General features: G+C 36.2%; 2 protein-coding genes across 16 annotated transcripts in view; one reads left to right on the top strand and one right to left on the bottom strand.

The window, feature by feature from the left end:
* GPR160 (G protein-coupled receptor 160) overlaps positions 1 to 11,447 on the top strand; it is a 96,232-nt gene extending 84,785 nt beyond the window's left edge. The window contains exon 4 of one of the 3 annotated variants that reach the window (XR_016393091.1): positions 6,895 to 11,441. The gene's annotated coding sequence lies outside the window, so the exon portion shown is untranslated. Of the gene's footprint in view, positions 1 to 6,894 lie in introns of all 3 variants that reach the window. The other 2 variants (XM_089910909.1, XM_089910913.1) reach the window with 2 other exon arrangements.
* The window catches only part of PHC3 (polyhomeotic homolog 3), an 85,273-nt gene that overhangs the window by 51,733 nt on the left and 14,283 nt on the right, over positions 1 to 19,257 (bottom strand). For 7 of the 13 annotated variants that reach the window (XR_016393086.1, XM_089910878.1, XM_089910881.1 and 4 more), the window contains exons 5-7: positions 9,123 to 9,281; positions 6,945 to 7,043; positions 253 to 499 (exon numbers count right to left, since the gene is read on the bottom strand). Coding sequence is in view for 12 of the 13 variants with exons in the window: in XM_089910878.1 (XP_089767004.1) it covers positions 253 to 499; positions 6,945 to 7,043; positions 9,123 to 9,281 (505 nt within the window). In the remaining variant the exon portion in view is untranslated. The remainder of the gene's footprint in view (positions 1 to 252; positions 500 to 6,944; positions 7,044 to 9,122; positions 9,282 to 19,257) is intronic. The other 6 variants (XM_089910884.1, XM_089910885.1, XM_089910886.1 and 3 more) reach the window with 3 other exon arrangements.

Here is a 19,257-nt window from a genome sequence, read left to right as displayed (position 1 = left end):
ACATGATGAAGATGTTAATCAAATGTCAACTGACCCAAAAAATCTATTTTATTATTATAATTTGTTTTAGCTGTTGGGCTCTTTTGATTTCTCTTTTTTCAAGCTACACTACTGTTCTTTTGTTAACTTATAAAATTCACATTTTAAAATGTTTTAAAAGTATTGTCGTTCAAGTAATGGACATCTTTTGTTTTGCTCTGCCTCCTAAGAAAATGAATAATGCAACTATTTTCAACAAAAGCTTTATCCCACCTGGTGCTATTAACTGGTGAATACTTGATGTCCGGGTGACAGCTGTGCTTCGTGATTCCAGACTTGGACTTTCTCCTTTCTTATTACTTTCTGGAGAAGGATCTCGTTGGCTGATTTTAGAACTGGTCACTGTTGTTTTGTTATGACAAATTGTCAATGACTGAGTTTGACTAGTACTTTTTGGCGGACCATTTTGTGAGCTAGATAATACACCCAACTTCTGGCTGCGTAATGTTAAATTCTGAACCTAAGAACCACATAACAAAAAATAAGGATGAAACAGATGGTATTAATTGATGTGGTAATCATTACCATTATAACAACAATGACAACACATTTATATTATGCTTTTTATATTATGCATAAAGCTACAAGCACTTGAAACAACTAATTAACCCTGAAGGAAAGGGGCGCTATTATTCTAAGTAATCATATCTTAAACATTAAGTGGCAATTTTTTTAAAAAGACATTAAGGAAAAGAATCATTAAGAACTAAATGAAAATAGAATATATATATATATGTATATATATATACACACATATATATATATTGCAAATGAACTATCAATATGAGGAAATTACTCTGCAACATACTGCATTTTAAAGTTACCAGGTCAGAGACAGTCAAAAGGAAGGAGAACGAGGAAGAACATTCCAGGCAAAAAGGAAAACTTGAGCAAAGCTGCAGAGGTGGGAGAGCCCAGGGTGTGGAGGGAAGAATGAGCAATTCCTTCTACTTCACTGAGTTCTCCATGACAGGATTGTGAAACATTTTAAGGCTACAAGTCCCTCATAAACTTGTGAGAAATTACTACGCACGATTAGGATAGTGTGGATATAATATTGCTATCTTAATAAAGATCAGAAAGATAACAAAAAAAGCAAGTTAATAGGTCTATAGAGATTATAAGAGAACATTAATCTTCTAAGTAAGAAGACAAATTCATGAAATCACCTACCCCATTGTGATAATTATGAAAAGCATTTCCTATTAACTAACTTTAAAGAGTTAGTGAGATTTTGTTGTGGTGGTTATGAAACACTCATTTGCCTTTGAGAACTAGATCCCATGAACTAAAGACATCGTGCATGGCCTTGAAATGGTTTACGTGATGACTCCTATCTACACCGGGGCTATTCTAAACACACTGCCAGTCTGGATGGTGGCAAGGATTATCCCAATTACTCTCACCTGAGGTCTATAACATTATCAAACAGCAAGGCAAAATGCCTCTCCAATAGCTTCCTAAACTTTTGCCTCAGAAATGAATGCACCTAATACATTTATGCTAGCACTGGCCCTGGGAGGGAAATGGAAGTAAAAGAGATTCTAAAGTAACAAATATATTGCTGCTTTATGAATGTTCTTCAGTTTCATGTGTGTTCTGTCTCTTTATCATTGATATCAACTCCTATCAATGATATCAACTGTATCATTAACTGATGCTCTATACCTTCTCTTTCCAAGTGCCAATGCAGTGTTCAGCCAACAGCAGATGCTAAATAAGTGTTTACTTCAGGGCAGCTGAAGTTTTAATCAGTTCTATTCTAAGCTACTGAAAGAATTTTCTAAGTGAGATCATATGGAGCATCTTCTCTGATTTTTGTCAAATATTTCACAGCATTGTAAATGGACTAGTTACTGCTGTATTACTGAAATTTAATGCAAAAATAAAATATGCTAAAATCCAGATTTCTCAGCTTGCCACTCAAAGCCCTCCACAGTCTGGGCCCAAACTGCTTTGAGCCCCTTTTTCCACTATTTATTTCACAATCCTCATACTCTAGCCAAACTGTTCTGCTCACCCTTCTCCAAACATACCTTGCACTGTCTTCATTTAGAGCCCTTGCTCAAATTCCTCTTTCCTCAACGCTGTCTCTTGAAGCCCAACACAGTGCTCAAGACCATTAAAATTCCTACCCATTCTCCCAAAGAAACCTCTCGAAGTCCCTGGTTAGAAATAATTTCTCCTCCCCTCTATGCTTTTCCCATAGAATTTGGATCATAGTGGCCTATACCAATGACAAACATCTAGCTTGGTTTAGAATTACTAATGTCTGTGTCTGTGAAATACTGAGACTCTGACTGGCAGGCTCTCATCTCTGACATTCATTTTTGTACTCCCCGCAATTCCGGCTGCAGACATAACAGAAACTACACAAGTCTGAGGTATTCTCCTATGTCTGATTCTGAAAAATGTATTGCATGGATTTTGTTGCTCTTGTTTTATTTATGGTTTTCTTAAGCTAACATTAAAATCTGTTCATGTTTTACCAAAAGAAATCTCAACAAATGTCTAGCAGAGGAATATTAAAATCTCTCAGGAAGCAAGGGAAAAACAGCAAGAAATTTAACATCTGCCATAAATAATGTATAAGGTGGACCACAGAATGATGGTAATCAAGGTCTGAACTATAACCTGAAAAACAAAAGCTTTCCTTCAAAGGAAAAGCATATTCAAAGTAAATGAAGATCTGACACAGTGAACCCTTAAGCTGTAGCAGTCCACTTCTATAGAATAATATATTTTTCTTCTAATTTTCCTTTTGTTTTCTGGAATTCTGAAAGAAAACGTATGCATGTGCATATTATATACTATATGTTATTTATATGAATAGATAAATTTTAGAATATGGCTTTACTATCTATGGTCATCTTGGCTTAAATATTTACAATAAATTTCAAACATGTAAACTATACTCCTAAAGCATATACAGAGCTAACTGAGCTGTTAATAGATCACATATTCAGATTTCCTTGACAGAGCTTCACTTTTAAAAAGAACCCACCCTTTCTAAGATAAAGAATATTATGGCATCTAATGCCCAACTTTAATTTCATCTGAACTTTTCCTGTGATCAGTCTAGGGAAACTTTCTGACTTTTGAAAAAGTCTAGATTTCCCACAAAGTATTTTTGCTAATTTCACACCTTACATTTTTATAGTGGATTATCCAAATACCCTCACTTCAGTTTTTTAATTTGGATCTAATAAATAATGTGTGAATTATCGTAGGATCTCTTCTTTGTACATAAGGAAATTAAGAGTTCATGTCACACTGCCAGCAGTAGAACTGTTTCTAGCTTTTAAATCTAAAAGGCTGTTTTCTCCTCAATTCTTACAGAATTGCCCAGAGAGCCTTGGTAAGATTTCTTACTTTTCTATGACATACTTTTTTAGTCTTATGATATCTTTCTGAAAGTCACATTTTTTTTTTCATGATAAGGAGAAGAGATGGAGCATTTAAAATGGTAAGATATTCCAAATTTCTCATTTTTTTTACAGTATGCTATAAATTTTAATACTGAGGAAAAATTAACTGTTATACTGACTTTTGTCAGTTAAAGAGTATTAAAATAAAACTTCAAATTTGGCATTTCTCAATTACAAACAAATTAAGTGTTTTAAAAACTGCAAATATATGTTTAAAAATTAACAAAGTGGAGCACAAATTTTTCAAAACTAACAGCCCTGAACTTGAGGAAAGTTACCACTGGAATATTCAAAATATTAGCATCACCTACCACTGTCAGCCTCATTCACTGCCACTTCTAAAGCACAGCAAAGAAAAACATTAGTAGAGAAGTTCCTAAAGGTCAATCCATCCCTCTAGTTCCTCAGTCTATCCTTGAAATGAGTCAGATTATTAGAAAGCCACGTACCTATACACATCAAACTGGACCCCAAAGAGCTAATTCTACAAATTACTTTGACTATGAGAACCCACAAAACAGACTGTGCTCTAGAGAGTTTGTTAGTTGTATTTTCCTAATAACTGGTTTATTTTACCTTGGAAACTGCAAATCCTTTAAATGGTTGAGCTTCTCTCTTCACTATTAGCTACATGAAAGCTAAGAACCAAATTCATGACTCATCTTTAGACAGTGCATAACAAAAACAGTAATTAGTAGCATGTGATATCTTATGTGCCAGGCACTATGCTGAGTGCTTTATTTATGATTACTGTCTCATTTATTCCTTGTAACAACTCTGAGCTATTACTTCCAGTTCACAGTGAAGAAACTGAGGCTTAGCATAAGTAATAACAGCTAACATTTAGTGAGTGCTCACTAGGTAACAGACACTGTTCTGTTTTTCATTTATTAACCTATTTAATCCTCATTACAACCCTACGAAGCAATACATTTATTTTATTTTATATTGTTGAAACTGAGGTTTAAGGATATACAATGAGAAGGTGGTAGAACATGTATTTGAATCCAGAGAATCTGGCTCCAGAGTCCAAACTTATAAACACCATGCTATACTATGACCTATCCAAAATCAATCAACTGGCAAGTGACAAAGCAACTGTTGCTGAAGTCAGAATATAAACCCAGGTCTTCCTATTCTCCCCTTTGCAGAAAAAGTACTAATGAGTACCTACAATATTCTAGACACTAAACATATATTACTCACTCTTCAACTTACCCTGCAAGTATGTATAACTATTAGAGATGTTTGGTAACTTATCTCAAGTCATACAACTAATAAATGATTGCAGTGGGAGTTGAACTTAAGCCCATGCAGGACTTCATGCATGTAATTTCAATGGCAACCACACGCCTAGCTCCATGCCACTTTATCATTCTGGAAGTTGACAGGTTTTATAAAACCAAACCAAAACAAAACAAAACAAACAGGAAGATAATATCTTCAACAACTTCATTCCACAAAGAGACATTTAAAGTTTAGAGCTGAAAAAACCTTAAAGTTAACAAAAGTCTCATTTTGTAAATATGGAAACTGAAGTCCAAATAAGTTAAGGAACTATAGAGGGTCACAGAGCACATTATGAGAAACTGGAGTTTAACTGATCACCATCTTTATATGCTGATATATGAAAATTGGACTTTGTTATTAAATAAAATAGAGATTCTATGAAAAATACCAAAGAATAGTATGGCTATCTCATTTTTTACTTTTTACCAGATGACTGAGATTATTAAATTAAAAATTCGAGGCCAAGGATGACCTTGAGATATACCAATTTCTGCCATATGCAATCCAAAACATTATCTATGGAAAAATATCAAAATGGTATCATACAATATAAAAGTCTACTGAACTGTTTTAATTTAAAATTTACTCAATTTCATTCATTTTTATTAACTTTACTGAGGTGTGACTTACATAAAATAAAATGAATGAACCAGTTCAATAAGTTTTGACATTATGTATATACCATGTTACCACCACCCCAATCAAGATATAGAACATTTCCATCACTCATACCCCTTCCCAGTCAATCGCCCCCACCTTCTGCCCCAGGTAGCACAAATCCATTTTTTTCACTATAGATTAGTTCTGCCTGTTCAGAAATTTCATATAAAGAGAGTCGCAGAGTATTGCACTCTGTGATGTCTGGCATCATTTACTAATTATAATGTTTCTGAGATGTACCAGTAGTTTCTTCCTTTTTATTTCTGAGTAATATTCCACAATATGTTTATCCATTCACCAGTTAAAAGACAGTGGTTACTTCCAGTTTGGGGCTATTCTGAATAGAGCTGCTACGAACATTCATTTAAACATCTTCATGTGGATATATGTTTTCAAATCTCTCAGGGTAAACATCTAGAAGTGGAATTGCTGGGTAACATGTTAAGCATATGTTTAACTTTATAAGAAAACTTTTTCAAAGTGGTTGTACTCTTTTACACTTTCACCAGCCACATATGATAGTATGGTTCCTCCACATTCTCGCCAAAATGTGGCATTTTCAGTCTCCTTCATTTCAGACATTCTAGTGAGTGTGTAGTGATATTCACTGTGCTTTTGATTTATATTTCTAGGAAGATTAATCATGTTGAGCATTTTTTCATGTGCTTCTTGGCCTTTCGCATATCTTTTGTGAACTGTTCAAATTTCTGCCCATCTTTAACTGAACTGTTTATGATTTTATTACTGAGCTGTAAACCCACTTTATATACTCGGAATACAAGTCCTTTGTCAGATATATGTATTGTGAACATTCTCCCTCAGTCTGTGGCTTTGCCTCTTTGTTTATGTAGCAATGTCTTTTGAAGAACAGTTTTTAAATTTTGATAAAGTCCAATTTATCATTATTTTCTTTTACAGTTAATGCTTCTTGTGTCCTATCTGAGAAAGCTTTGCCTACCCTGGAGTTGTAGAGATATCCCCTATGTTTTCTTCTAGAGGTTTTATAGTTTTGTCTTTTGTCTTTAGGTCTACATTACTTCTGGTTTATTTTTGTGAATGGTGTAAGGAGAAAATTAAAGTTCATTTTTTCCATAGTACCAACCAAAGTATAAACAAAAAACTGAGTAACATTCTGCTCAATTTTTTAAGTTTAAAGTTTACCCAGCTCATTTTTAAATTTAAAAGCCATCGTGACACGGTTATTACCTAACTGCTTACAAAGGAATCTAAAGAAAAGAATACATCTCACATAATAAATCTGCTTTACAATAAAACTAAACATACAATGTCATAGCAAAACGTATTAACTTTCACTAATGTCAAATAACCTAAATATCCCTGTTTAATGGCATTATAATTTCTATAAAACCAAAAAATTTTCTTGAAGTTCTCACTGGATTAAATGTTGATCTGAAATGTGTGACAAAGAGCACTGAAACTATCAGTAACTTAAACACAAATGTATGTTTACCTATAGCCTGAAGACCCAGACCTTAAGTACCACATTATGAAGCCAGACAAGCTCACCTGAGTAGCTGCAGACTGACAGGAAGATGACGATGACGACGAGACAACAGGAATGTCAGACTGTACAGCAGCCACAGTGGTAGCGGGTGTGAAAATCAGCTGTACAGACAGAAAAACCAAAAAAATACCCTAAGACAAAAGAACATGTCCCACACACAATGTATAGCAGGCAAGAGAGACTGAAATTTGTGACAGAAAGACAATGCAGTTTAGGATTGTCTCCTAAGCAAAAGGTCTTACATGACAAGGAGAACTTTTTGATAATAGAGAACTCAAAAGGAAAAAAAAAAACCAGAAACATTTTTGAAACAGCTCATGATTCTGATGAGTAGAAAATAAATCAGTGCTCAAAAAAGAAAATGTATTTTGGCAATATGAAATCCTCATACCAAATTTTTCCCCAAATAAGCTATTATACTTAAACTTTTCCCAGCTCAAAACTATTGTGGCAGGATTCCTAAAATGGAAGTTAGAATAGGCAACCATAGTCACTGCTCTTGAATGCAAACTAAATTTCAGTGAGAAACATGAAAAGAAACACCAAAAAGTCTTTTCAGTCCTCTTTACCCCAAAGGATAACTATGCCACATGCTACGTTACAATATTTCACTCAGCTACACAGGATCTGTGTAGTACAAACCTAGGTTGCTCTTGATTTTAAAACTATTTGTAAAGAAATATTCATTCTAAATGTAAATGCCACAACATGTTAAAAGTCAACAACAAAGCAGCCTGCAAAAAAAAAACTTCACATCAAAAAAAAAAAGAAAAGAAAAAGAAAGGAAAGACATACTTGATTTATTTAATTATCACCATCTCTTTTCAAATACTTTTTTTTTCAATACTGAAACAGAATGCCATTAATTTAAAAAGGCAATACAATCCACTCAGAGATTATCCAATCCAATTTAGTAAATTATGACAGTTGTTTCAAAGAACCTGTGAATACTCTATCTCAAAATTGCATCAAGTTATACAGTTCCTCAAAAGCCATTTCTGTTTAAATTAAAATTACCAATTAAAGGATCATTTAAACTTCAGTTCTTTACATACTAAATTTAAGTGAATTAAATAACAAGTATAACTTTCACAAGAAGGTAATTTCCAGTACAAACAGCTAAAAGCACTATACCTAAAAAGATGTTCTATCTAGCGTGAACCATATGAAACTGTCAGTTTTAGAAGTCAAAAACAGTCCAGTAGCAACCATTTCAAATGGTTCTCCCTAATTCTGAAGTATATTACTGATTAAATAAGATCTCATGGGGAAAAAACCCAGAAATATGGTAATGTCTATTGAATAGTCTGTAAATAAAAAGAGGGTCATATCATTGTTTCCTGTTAGAAATATGATGGAAACCTTCTTTGCAATTTTAGTGTAGAACTGGGGATCCAGATATATATTCAGTTCACTGGATAAAAAAGAATATAAATAAATACATATCAGGGACAAAGTTCTTCTCTAGCTACCTGTAAAGACATCAAATAAAGTAAATGTCAACCAATTTTTACATTCCTTAAAGAAGGCTCAACAAGTAAATTAGGAAATCAGTAGATAACACAATAGCCAAATTAACATTCCTGTATTAACAAAAGATCAAAGTGAGCATAGGAACACAAATCACCCTGCAGATTTTAAGACGGGAATAACCAAAGCTAAGACTCATCTGGTAAATTATCACGAACTCCAATCCAGATTTCAGAAGATCCCACAATATAAATTCTAATTTATAGTTAACAACCAAGTTTTTTATGTTTCTAACAATTTCATCAAATCTAAGATGTCAAAGATATACGGTGATTTTATGTATCACTACAAGCACCAACTACAACCGTAAGATGCCATCAATTATAAAATGCATCTCAGTTTCAGAGATGTTAAAATATGAAAAAGGGTTTGAAATCAAAGAAATTTGATATTAAAAATTAATCACTCCTATGTTACAGAATCTGTTAGCTCCCTAATGCTGCTAATTACTATTTGATACACCAAGAAGGCCTACCAATTAAAGGTAGAATTTTTCATGACATAAATGTATAAGAGCTAGGCACATACACAAAAATTTTGTTAAACATTTCTTAAATATTAAAAATGCCTCCTATTGCATCAAATCAAGAAACATTTTGATCTCTCTCACGTCTTTAAACACTGAAAAAATCTGGTAGCTCATATCTTACCATTTGAGCTCGGAGATACATTTGAGCTTGGCTTGCCGTTAGGGTAGGGGAGGTACTCCCTAGTAACATAGTCTGTTGGGTAATACTGCCACTGGTAGAACTGGAAGCCTGGGAACGGCTTATTAACTGTGCAGGTGTAGGAGAAGTAGAGAGGTTGATCTAAGGAAGAAAACATATCAGGTCATAGGCTTCCATTTCTTGCTTCCATGTCACTGAATTTCACCAAGCTGCAGTTAGGCAATCAATGGTATATATTGTGGCTGAGGAACCTAAGAGAGGGCTTCATCTTTGACAGACCCATCATTTCTATAGGCGATTATTTGCGCATATGCAAACAATAGCATGTATTGGTTAGTAATTAGGACAAGTTTTAAGGATATCCTCATTGTGTTTCATAAGATTCCAACATCTTAAAATATCATTTCTACTATCTCCCAAAAATTAGGGCTATTGTTCCATTATTTTAATATTCCATGTAGTGACTTAAAACATTTGAATCAACAGTCTACATTATTTTGTCATTTTCTGTCACATTTCGAGGGATTTCTGAAATGAACAAAAGTTAAAACACAGATAATCCATGCACATGTATATAAACATACACGTAACATATAACTAGTATAAAATTCTCCTTCAAAAGCTCTCAGAAAAGAAGAAAATAGAATTGTTACTGGTCAAACAGATGGAAAACTCCTGAATATTGGTTACAAGATTAAATTATAAACACTAAAGCTGCTGTTAAAGAATAAACTAGTGCATGGTCTATCTCTAGGATATATAAGAGACTGGTAACTGGTTGTACCTGTGAAGGCAAACTGGGTGGGAACAGGACAAAGGGACACATGTAGACTACCACATGCATGTATTATCCATTTTAAAAATAAATAATATTTTTAACGAGAATAACATAATCCAACCTCAAATCCTTTTTATGGACAATGTAGAGAATAAAATTAAGAAATAAGAAATTAAGAAATAGTTTATTAGACTTTTGATTCAAGGAACAAGGCAGACTGAACTAATACATCCACGTGCCCAAATGCACTCACTGAAATGCAAGATCAACATGAAAAATTATAAAAATATATAACTGAACTCTAAACAGGGGAAGGGAGGGGGAATTCCCAGGTGCCGGAAAGGAAGAAACTCAAAGATGTAAGCTCCAGCTGACACCAAGGCAATCTAGGGAGATATTGGCCCACAGAGATAGAAGACCTGATTTTGAGCCTATTTCAGGGGGGACCTAGAAGTAAAACCTGTTTTGAGCCAAGATCCTCAAAAGGGCTCCTCAATATGTGAAAAGGAGCTGGAAAAGCTCCACCTATGTGTCCTGAGAAGCAGCAAGAAAGGTTGCTATCTGCCCTGCCCCAGGTGGAAGGAGAGGCTCTTATGAGAATCAAAACTCCAGGTTTGCACCACATAGGGGTACAGAATCCATATTCACACTACCTGCACAGTTCCATAATATATCCCAAAACATTAGCATTTGTACCAGTCCAGGACATTTGTTAAACTGAACAAGTGACTGGAGGAGGCTGAGTGAAGGCTATACAGAAGGACCTCTCTATACCGTTCTCGTAACTTCCTGAGTCGATAATTATTTAAAAATAAAAAGTTAAATAAACTGCATAGTGGGTACACAAGTTGGTTAACTAATTATATTTATCTGTATCTTTTAAGTATTTCTTAATTTTAATAAAATACTTAAATCTGTATTTGGGTGCGTTGGGTCTTCATTGCTGCACACAGGCTTTCTCCAGTTGCAGCGAGTGGGGGCTACTCTTCGTTGCAGTGCACCGGCTTCTCAATGCAGTGGCTTCTCTTGTTGCGGAGCATGGGCTAGGCACGTGGGCTTCACTGGTTGTGGCGCGGGGCTCAGTCGTTGTGGTATGCAGGCTCTAGAGCGCAGGCTCAGCAGTTGTGGCGCACGGGCTTAGTTGCTCCACGGCATGTGGGATCTCCCCGGACCAGGGCTCAAACCCATGTCCCCTGCATTGGCAGGCGGATTCTTAACCACTGCACCACCAGGGAAGCCCTATCATTCCTTCTTAAACCAGCTTCTCCTCAAATGGCCACTGGCATCTTCTAAAAATCCCCCAAGACAGACTAATCTGGAAATCATCCTAACTCCTCCCTCTCATATAACTCACACACAAAATCAGTCACGTGTCTTACTGTTTCTACACCTTTATCTTCCTCAATTTCATTTTAATTTTGAATCACGTAGTTTGAGATTCTGAGCCCATAGCACTTCCATCTACATTGCTTTAACAGCTGTAAACTGATCTCTCTGCTTGGAATATTGTCTCCTCTGACTTGCCAGACAATCTTTACCTAATTTTAATTAATAAATATTAATTAGCCATTTAAAAATCTTCTAGATAACATTCAAACTCCCCTAACTACCTCTGCAGTATCATCTCCTTCCACTCCTCCATACATACCCTTCATATTAGCCATATGAAGCTATTTGCAGTGTCATCATGTCTCAGGCCTCTATGGCTCAGGTAACAACTCTGGACTGAACTGAGCATCACCTACCCCGATACCCCACCTCTTCCCCCTCTATGTAGTGTACAACTCTCTCTCAAAAATCACCTGCTAAGCTTTTTCAGGCATCCCAACCCCATAGTAGAACTGACTACTCCTCTTTTGCCTGTTATCTTCCATAATTTCCATATTCTTCTAGCATAAACTTCTGTCTCACTCGTCTAAACAATAATTTCTTTAAGGGTGGGGACCATGTGTTATTTATCTCCATATAACCAATATCTATGAGAGTGCCTTCATTCAATACGTTTATTAACTTAATGAATGCCATGTTATTTTAAGGCATACTTCATACTTTAAATGTAGTATATAAGCCTATCACAAAGAGTGAGCGTGTGTGTGTGTGTGTGTGTACAACAGCAAGAAGAGAAAACAATTCTGGTCTAGCCCCTAACAAAGCAGAGTAAAAATGCAGATCGTGTGGTGATACTAGTTCAACTCTACTTTTGATGTGCTATACAATAAATTATTAATAAGCACCCCCCAAACATATTCTTTTTCTACACCACTCCACAAATGGGTATCTTGGATAAAGCCTTGCTCCAAAGGTTAAATCACTTAGCAGGGTAAAATTGGACCAGGTTTTCTGACTCATATTTTGGCATGCAGGGTGCTTTCCTATACCGTGAGAGCTTGTTAATTTGGGTCACTCTACAGTAATAATGCCTTGGCAGTTTTTCCAGTCAGTGATTCTTAAAAATAAAGGGAGGGAAGAAAGAAAGAACGATACTCTAGTAAAGGATAGACCACACACTCTTTAAACAAAAACATACAAGTTTTTAAAAAAACTGACTGGCTGATAGCCAAGTGCCTGAGAGTGCTCTGTAAGGAATAAGGAAGTAGAACAAAAATTACAAATAGAATGCTTTTTTTTTCTTAAAAAGGAAGTAAGAAAACGAAATAGTAGCCTCCTAGCCACCTGCATTTCACTTCGTCTAAGTTGTGAGATCAAAGAACAAATATCATGTTTATTTTTAAGTTCCAAATGGCAAGTGCCATTTCAGACAGTGTCTACTAATGAATGCCAAACCCACGAGGGCAAGGCTATCAGTAGCCAACTCTGCAAGAAGTCCCTTCCTTTCCACAACTGATACGTCTCTCCTCTATTTTCTGCTTTGCTCTGCTGACCTGAACCAGATGCCCTCAACTGTTTCCATTATCTTCTCTGTCAATCCCATCTCAACATGCGTAATTCCCTTTCATTTTAAAGCCTCAGCCAATCCTGTTGTCTCACACCTCAAGCCCCACACTCCGTAAAGGAACTTACTCCTTTAGCCCTATTGTTGGAAGCTCTCTCCTTACTGACACTAAGAGTCACCAAAGAAAACCACGTCTGCCAAGAAAAGCCATTTAACTCTCAACCACTCCTTAGTGCCCCCACTAGGAGGCTACACAGGGTCTCTGGCCCAGAGTACTCCCTAGAACCAAAGCCCATTTGAGACCCACTGCTGCCATGTGACTGATCAGAATCAATCAGGTATATCTACAGAGAGACATGGTACACAGACATTAAAAGGCTGATTACATCTGTATTCAATGGCATGAAAATATCTTTATGACCCACTGCTGAGTGAAAAAACTGTAGAATAACATGTAGAACATAATCCACTTATACAATTACATACCAATATCTGCATGTATGTATATATACATTCCACACATGTGAAAAACATGTTGAGAGAAAGATGTCTGCACTGTATACACACACAATAATGCATACTCATAAATTTGTATCTGATTAGATTTGATATAGAAATATACACATACACACACACACCTGGAAGAACAGTCACCAAAATGCTAAAGGTGAATAATGCCTACTAGGGGTAAAACCTGGGAATGATTTATATTTTCTTTTCCAAAGTTTCTGTCTTTTCTATGTAGGTATTAACTTTAGAATCAGAGAGGAAATGATATTTTCCTTTTTTTATATTTACTTCAGTATATTGTTTTGTTTTTATCACATTAAAGCAGCATATAAATTTTCCTGCCTCATTATTCAGTGGGAATTTATGCAATTCAAATATCTAGACGTGTTAAATATTATATAGAAATTTCAAATAATAATATCTACCCATGAAGGATGTCCTTTTTAAGAGACCACATATTTTTAACAATGAAATGAAATAAAATGCCTACCTATTTATTACAGAAAATCATTATTTCTACTTTCTGCAATACAAGCTGTAAAAACAACAGCAAAACAAACAAAAAACAACTTCACAACCTCCCAATTGTGTTCAGATTTTGACACCCTAAAAAGAAAAGTTGCAATGCAGAAACAAAATATTGGAAATAACTGTCCAGCAACAAAGATAGTTATATAAGACAAACTGCAGCCATGCTGTGCACAGTAGCTCAAGTGAGTGAGATAGAAAGCTCTGAAGACACACTGTTAAGTGTAAAAACAAAATGCAGAATACCTACGTGTGTTTACAGTGTATTAAAAAAAATTGTGTACTAAACACATAGGCACACATTTCTTTATACTATATATGTCCTTAATGCATAGGTGAAGATCTGACGGGATATCCAGCAAACTGAGAAGACAGAAGGACTGAAGGGGAAAGGAGGCTGAAGGTGACAACACTTTTTTACTTTACCTGTACTATGGGAATATTTTATAAGAATGCAGTAAAACTGCTCATGACCGGACAAATACGCAGGCTACAGTGTTATTTTAAACTGCTATTAAGCTTTGAAATAGGTTTCTAAACAATCCTTGAAAACAATAAGTTTTAAAACTTAAAATATCTCCTAATATTAATAATAGAGGATAAGTACCTTGGTTTTAAGCAAGTAATTTTCCCCGAGATAAATTCATAATGAATCCATTTGATATGTAGTTGATCTGATTTAGACATTTTTAGAGAAAACTGATCATTTATAAGGCTCTTGATCGAAAAACAATCTCATTGACCTAATATACTAATATTCCTAATATTCCTAAGAGTATACTCTTAGGAAATTTTTTTTAAAGAGAATTACTAGATATAAAGATACATAACATTCAATGCAGGTTTACTTATAATAGCAAGAAAAGGGAAAAATTAAAACTGCCAGCAAGAGGAAAATAGGTTTTTTTTAAAAAGGTAGAATATTATGTAGCCATTAAAAATCATGTTTATAAAACAATAAATACTGAAGATAATGGTCTGAGCACACCCATTTGCTTCTCCCTCCTACTAAAACCCACTGAAATAGCAGTTAATACAATAACAAAAAAGACTGGGGGAAAAAAAGCGATTATACTCCAATAAAGATGTTTAAAAAACAAAAAAAAAAGACTGGGGGTAACAAACATACAAATTTAGACTGTGGGACATTCCGTAAGATAAGTGACCTGAGCTCTTTAAAAAAAAAAAAAAAGGTGGGAGAGGAGATTTTTTTTTTTTTTTTTTTTTTTTTTGCGGTACGCGGGCCTCTCACTGTTGTGGCCTCTTCCGTTACTGAGCACAGGCTCCGGATGCGCAGGCTCAGCGGCCATGGCTCACGGGCCCAGTCGCTCCACAGCACGTGGGATCCTCCCGGACCGGGTCACGAACCCGTGTCCCCTGCATCGGCAGGCGGACTCTCAACCACTGCGCCACCAGGGAAGCCCAGATCTTTTTATATTAAAGGAAAATAGGGCATCCACATGCATGTGTGACCCTTAATTAAATCCTGGGAAAAGGTACTTTGGAGACTACTGAGGGAATCCAAATATGGGGCACATAGGTCAGAAAAACCGTGTGAATAGAGAGGAACTTAACAATTGTTATGGATAGCTACATGAAGGGTACACAAGGGTCAATGCTTACTCTTTCCATTTTTCTGTGGGTTTAAATGTTTTTTCCAAAAAAACTTGGGGGATTAAAAGAACAACATTAAACAAAAAGAAAACACACATACAGCAAAGCGAGAGAGATAAGGGTACCATCTGCATTTCTGTAAGACTTAAAGATGAGATCATACTGAAGGAGAAAACAGAGAGAAGGAAGCTCTCTGTAGTCCAGAATACAGGAAGAAACAGACCAGAGTGGATTTAGTTAGACTCAGAATTTAGAGGTATGAAAGCAGAAGTAAGAAGTGGGGCTAAAAATTGAAGGATTATCTACAGGTCTGTCTAGAAAACAGTCTCACCAGTCACAACCCCACCCCTCTCCCATACAGAAGGGGTATCGAGACCTAGAAAGAAAGGACACTTCTCCTTAAAAGTCTAAAAACTGCCACGGAAAAGCTAGGCTTCTAGAGTGGGTACTGGTACCTTGAAGTAAAACCCTCCTTATTCCGAAACTGCTGGCTCACCAGCCTAATGGCCAGCTTCTAACCTGCACACCTTCAATTCTAAACCTGCCAAAGATATATCCTTACCACTGTCATCACCACTGCTATTCCCACATGCAAATACAGAAATCTTAATCGGCCTTTCCACTAAGGAAAGAGGTCTGCTAAGGAACAACCTATCTTCAAAGCAGTGGAAGAAACCCATGTTGATTAATTTATATAATCATTTACTCTTAAATATAAGCAGAAAACCAAGCATTTTAAGGGAAAACTTCTTTTTCTTATCAGAGAAAAACCAGCAGCATGAAAAAAAAGACAAAGATAATTTCTAAGGAACATAAATTATTTAGGAAACAAAAAAAAAAGAGTTTTAAAATCTGATAAGTATCACAACAGAGATCTAAAATATTTCAGCCATAACAGAGAAATAGGATTCCAAGGGAAAAGAATAAGAAAATTCTCTTAGAAATTGGAAATACAAAGGGTGAACTAAAATTTTCTTTTAAATGTAAAACGAAAGGGTTAAAAAAAAAAAGGGTAAGGAAATATGTCACAACAGAATAAAAAGATAAAGACAGAAAATGAGTAAAAAGCTAAAAGAAGTAAAGGATCAATCCAGAAAGACCAATATCCAACTAAGGAGCTCCTGAAAAAGAGAACAGAGAAAAATAGGAGGAAATAAATTTTTGTTAAAACTTTTTTAGTTTCATACACATGAACATTAAGTTTCGCACTAAGAGAGTCCAAAAAGTGTCTGGACTCAATGACGTCTAGAGAGCCTCATGAAACTCCAGAAAAGCTAAAGAAAACAGGCAAACCCAAAAGACTGAAGAGAAAAAGTACCAATTAGTGATAATAAGACAAAATCAGCCTTTTCTTTGGTAATACTAAAAATTTGAAAACAATGGTTTCAAGTTTCCTAAGAAAAATCATTTTCAATATAGAATTTACATACAAATTATCATTAAAAAGATATGGGGAGGGAATTTTTAGGACTACAGAGATTCCAAATTTATTTTCCACGTACCCTTTACAAGCAAGTTATTAGAAGATAACTCCAGTAAAACAAAACTATCACAGTGTTCTTTGACTATTTACATGTCTGTAGACTATATCCATTGTACTCTAAGACGTTTGTTCACTTTGGATTCTTGACACCTAACACCACGCCTGGCACCAAGTAGGCATTCAATAAGGAAATATTGGCACAGATTATCCTCAGGAGTGTGGGAGACTAGCAAAGAATCCCATTCAGGAATGAATCCCTGAAACTAAGCTCTGCTATTTCAGGAACATGAGCTCAGGATGAGTCCTCTTCTCTGCAAACTCCACGTATTTTTTAAAGCTCAGCTTACGTCCCGTACAAAAAGCCTTCTTCAACTACTCCAATCCCCAAAGATCTCTTTTCTGTTAACTCCCATGGAATTTATCACTTGATTATATACTGTTATGTTGGTTACTGTTTGATATGTCTAGGCACAGTTCTTCAAGTGTCTATTACTGTCTCTGAGGGAAGGGACTTTGACTCATGTGTACCCCCAGGGCAACTAGCACAGTGTGGGACAATAGGTAAACCTGATTAACTGGCTGCCTGCTCATAACTAACAACAAAAGAATCTCATCACTGAGGTCAGGACTTAGACTCTCTTCTATAATGCAATTTCAGGCAATCAGAATATATCCTAAAATGATTCTTTGCACTGAAGGTAAACCACTTGCGGTACCAAGATAACCAAGAATTAAAATTAATACGATGTATTACATATTCTAGTTGATGATTATAGTTAAACTTCATCTTTCAACAAATATTTATTACACACCTACTATGTGATAGGCTAAGTCCCTGACAGAATCTTAGATTAACATCTAAACCACTGGCTCTCAATTTTTTTTTTTTAATAGAACCCTTTCTTCACACACCGTCTTATTCAGAACTCCCAGATTCAAACAGATCACAGAACTGTTCTGTCTAAAGTTTAAGGTAAGGGGGCTTCCCTGGTGGCGCAGTGGTTAAGAATCCACCTGCCAATGCAGGGGACACGGGTTCCATCCCTGGTCCGGAAGGATGCCACATGCCGTGGAGCAGCTAAGCCCATGCACCACAACTACTGAAGCCCCCGCGCCTAAAGCCCATGCTCCACAACAAGAGAAACCACCGCAATGCCCGAGCACCGCAACGAAGCGAAGCCCCCACTCACCGCAACTAGAGAAAGCCCAAGTGCAGCAACGAAGACCCAATGCAGCCAATAATAAAAAAAATGTTTAATAAATAAATAAAGTTTAAGGTAAGGCTCAGAGCCCTATCTATCTTAGTCTGCTCAAGCTGCCATAACAAGGTGCCTGCCACAGACTGGGTAGCTCAAACAACAGAAATTTATTTCCCACAGTTCTAGAGGCTAGGAAGTCCAGGACCAAGGTGCCAGCCAATTCAGTTTCTGGTGCAAGCTCTATGCTGGCTTGCAGATGGCCACCTTCTTACCTCTCAGCAGATAGAGGGGAGATCTCTGGTGTCTCTCCTCTGATAAAGCCACCAGGTCTACTGGATCAGAGCTCCACACTTAGGACCTCTTTTAACCTTAACCACCTCCTTAAAGGCCCTGTTTCTAATATAGTCACATGAGAGTTTAAGGCTTCAACATACGAATTTGGGAGGGATGCAATTTAGTGCATAGCACCATCTACTGAACCTTCTCCTTGATCTAGGCCCAGGGACACATGGATGAAAAGACTAAACACCATCTAATTAGACAACTTAATTTTACGTAAAAGAAAACAGGGGTGTAAGGAGGTTAAATGACTTGCCCTAAGTCACACCACCAGTCAGTCACAGAATTAAGACCAGAAGACAGGTCCCTTATGTCCTCCTTTCTACCAAACTTTCTCTCATAATATTCTACAATTGGTAGTAAAGTCACCATGTGCTCTTCTGACTTGAATCGTCAATGAGATGCACAAGACATCACTAATCACCAGACCTGCCACATGAACTCCAAACTCATATATCCAACGTCTACTCAACATCTATAGGTGGGTGTCTAACATACATCGTGTTGAAAACCAAACTCCTTATTTTCTTCTCCAACACCTGCTTTAGCAGATTCTTCCAGGTGTTCAGGCCAAAATACTACAGTTATCGGTGACTCTACCTTTCCTCACATCTTTTATTCAATCCCTCAGCACATACTGTTAGGTCTATTTTCAAAACATCCAAATTTCTTTTTTTGGCCACACCATGAGGCATGTGGGAATCTTAGTTTCCCAACCAGTGATCGAACCCATGCCCCCTGCATTGGGAGCGCAGAGTCTTAACCACTGGACC

This window comes from Delphinapterus leucas, chromosome 4 (assembly GCF_059928025.1).
Source record: "Delphinapterus leucas isolate spDelLeu-1000000601 "Yukka" chromosome 4, BTC_Dleu_Yukka2, whole genome shotgun sequence".
Lineage (NCBI taxonomy): Eukaryota > Metazoa > Chordata > Mammalia > Artiodactyla > Monodontidae > Delphinapterus > Delphinapterus leucas.
The sequence above is the reverse complement of the archived record's forward strand: the minus strand, read 5'-3'. Positions and strand labels throughout refer to the sequence as shown.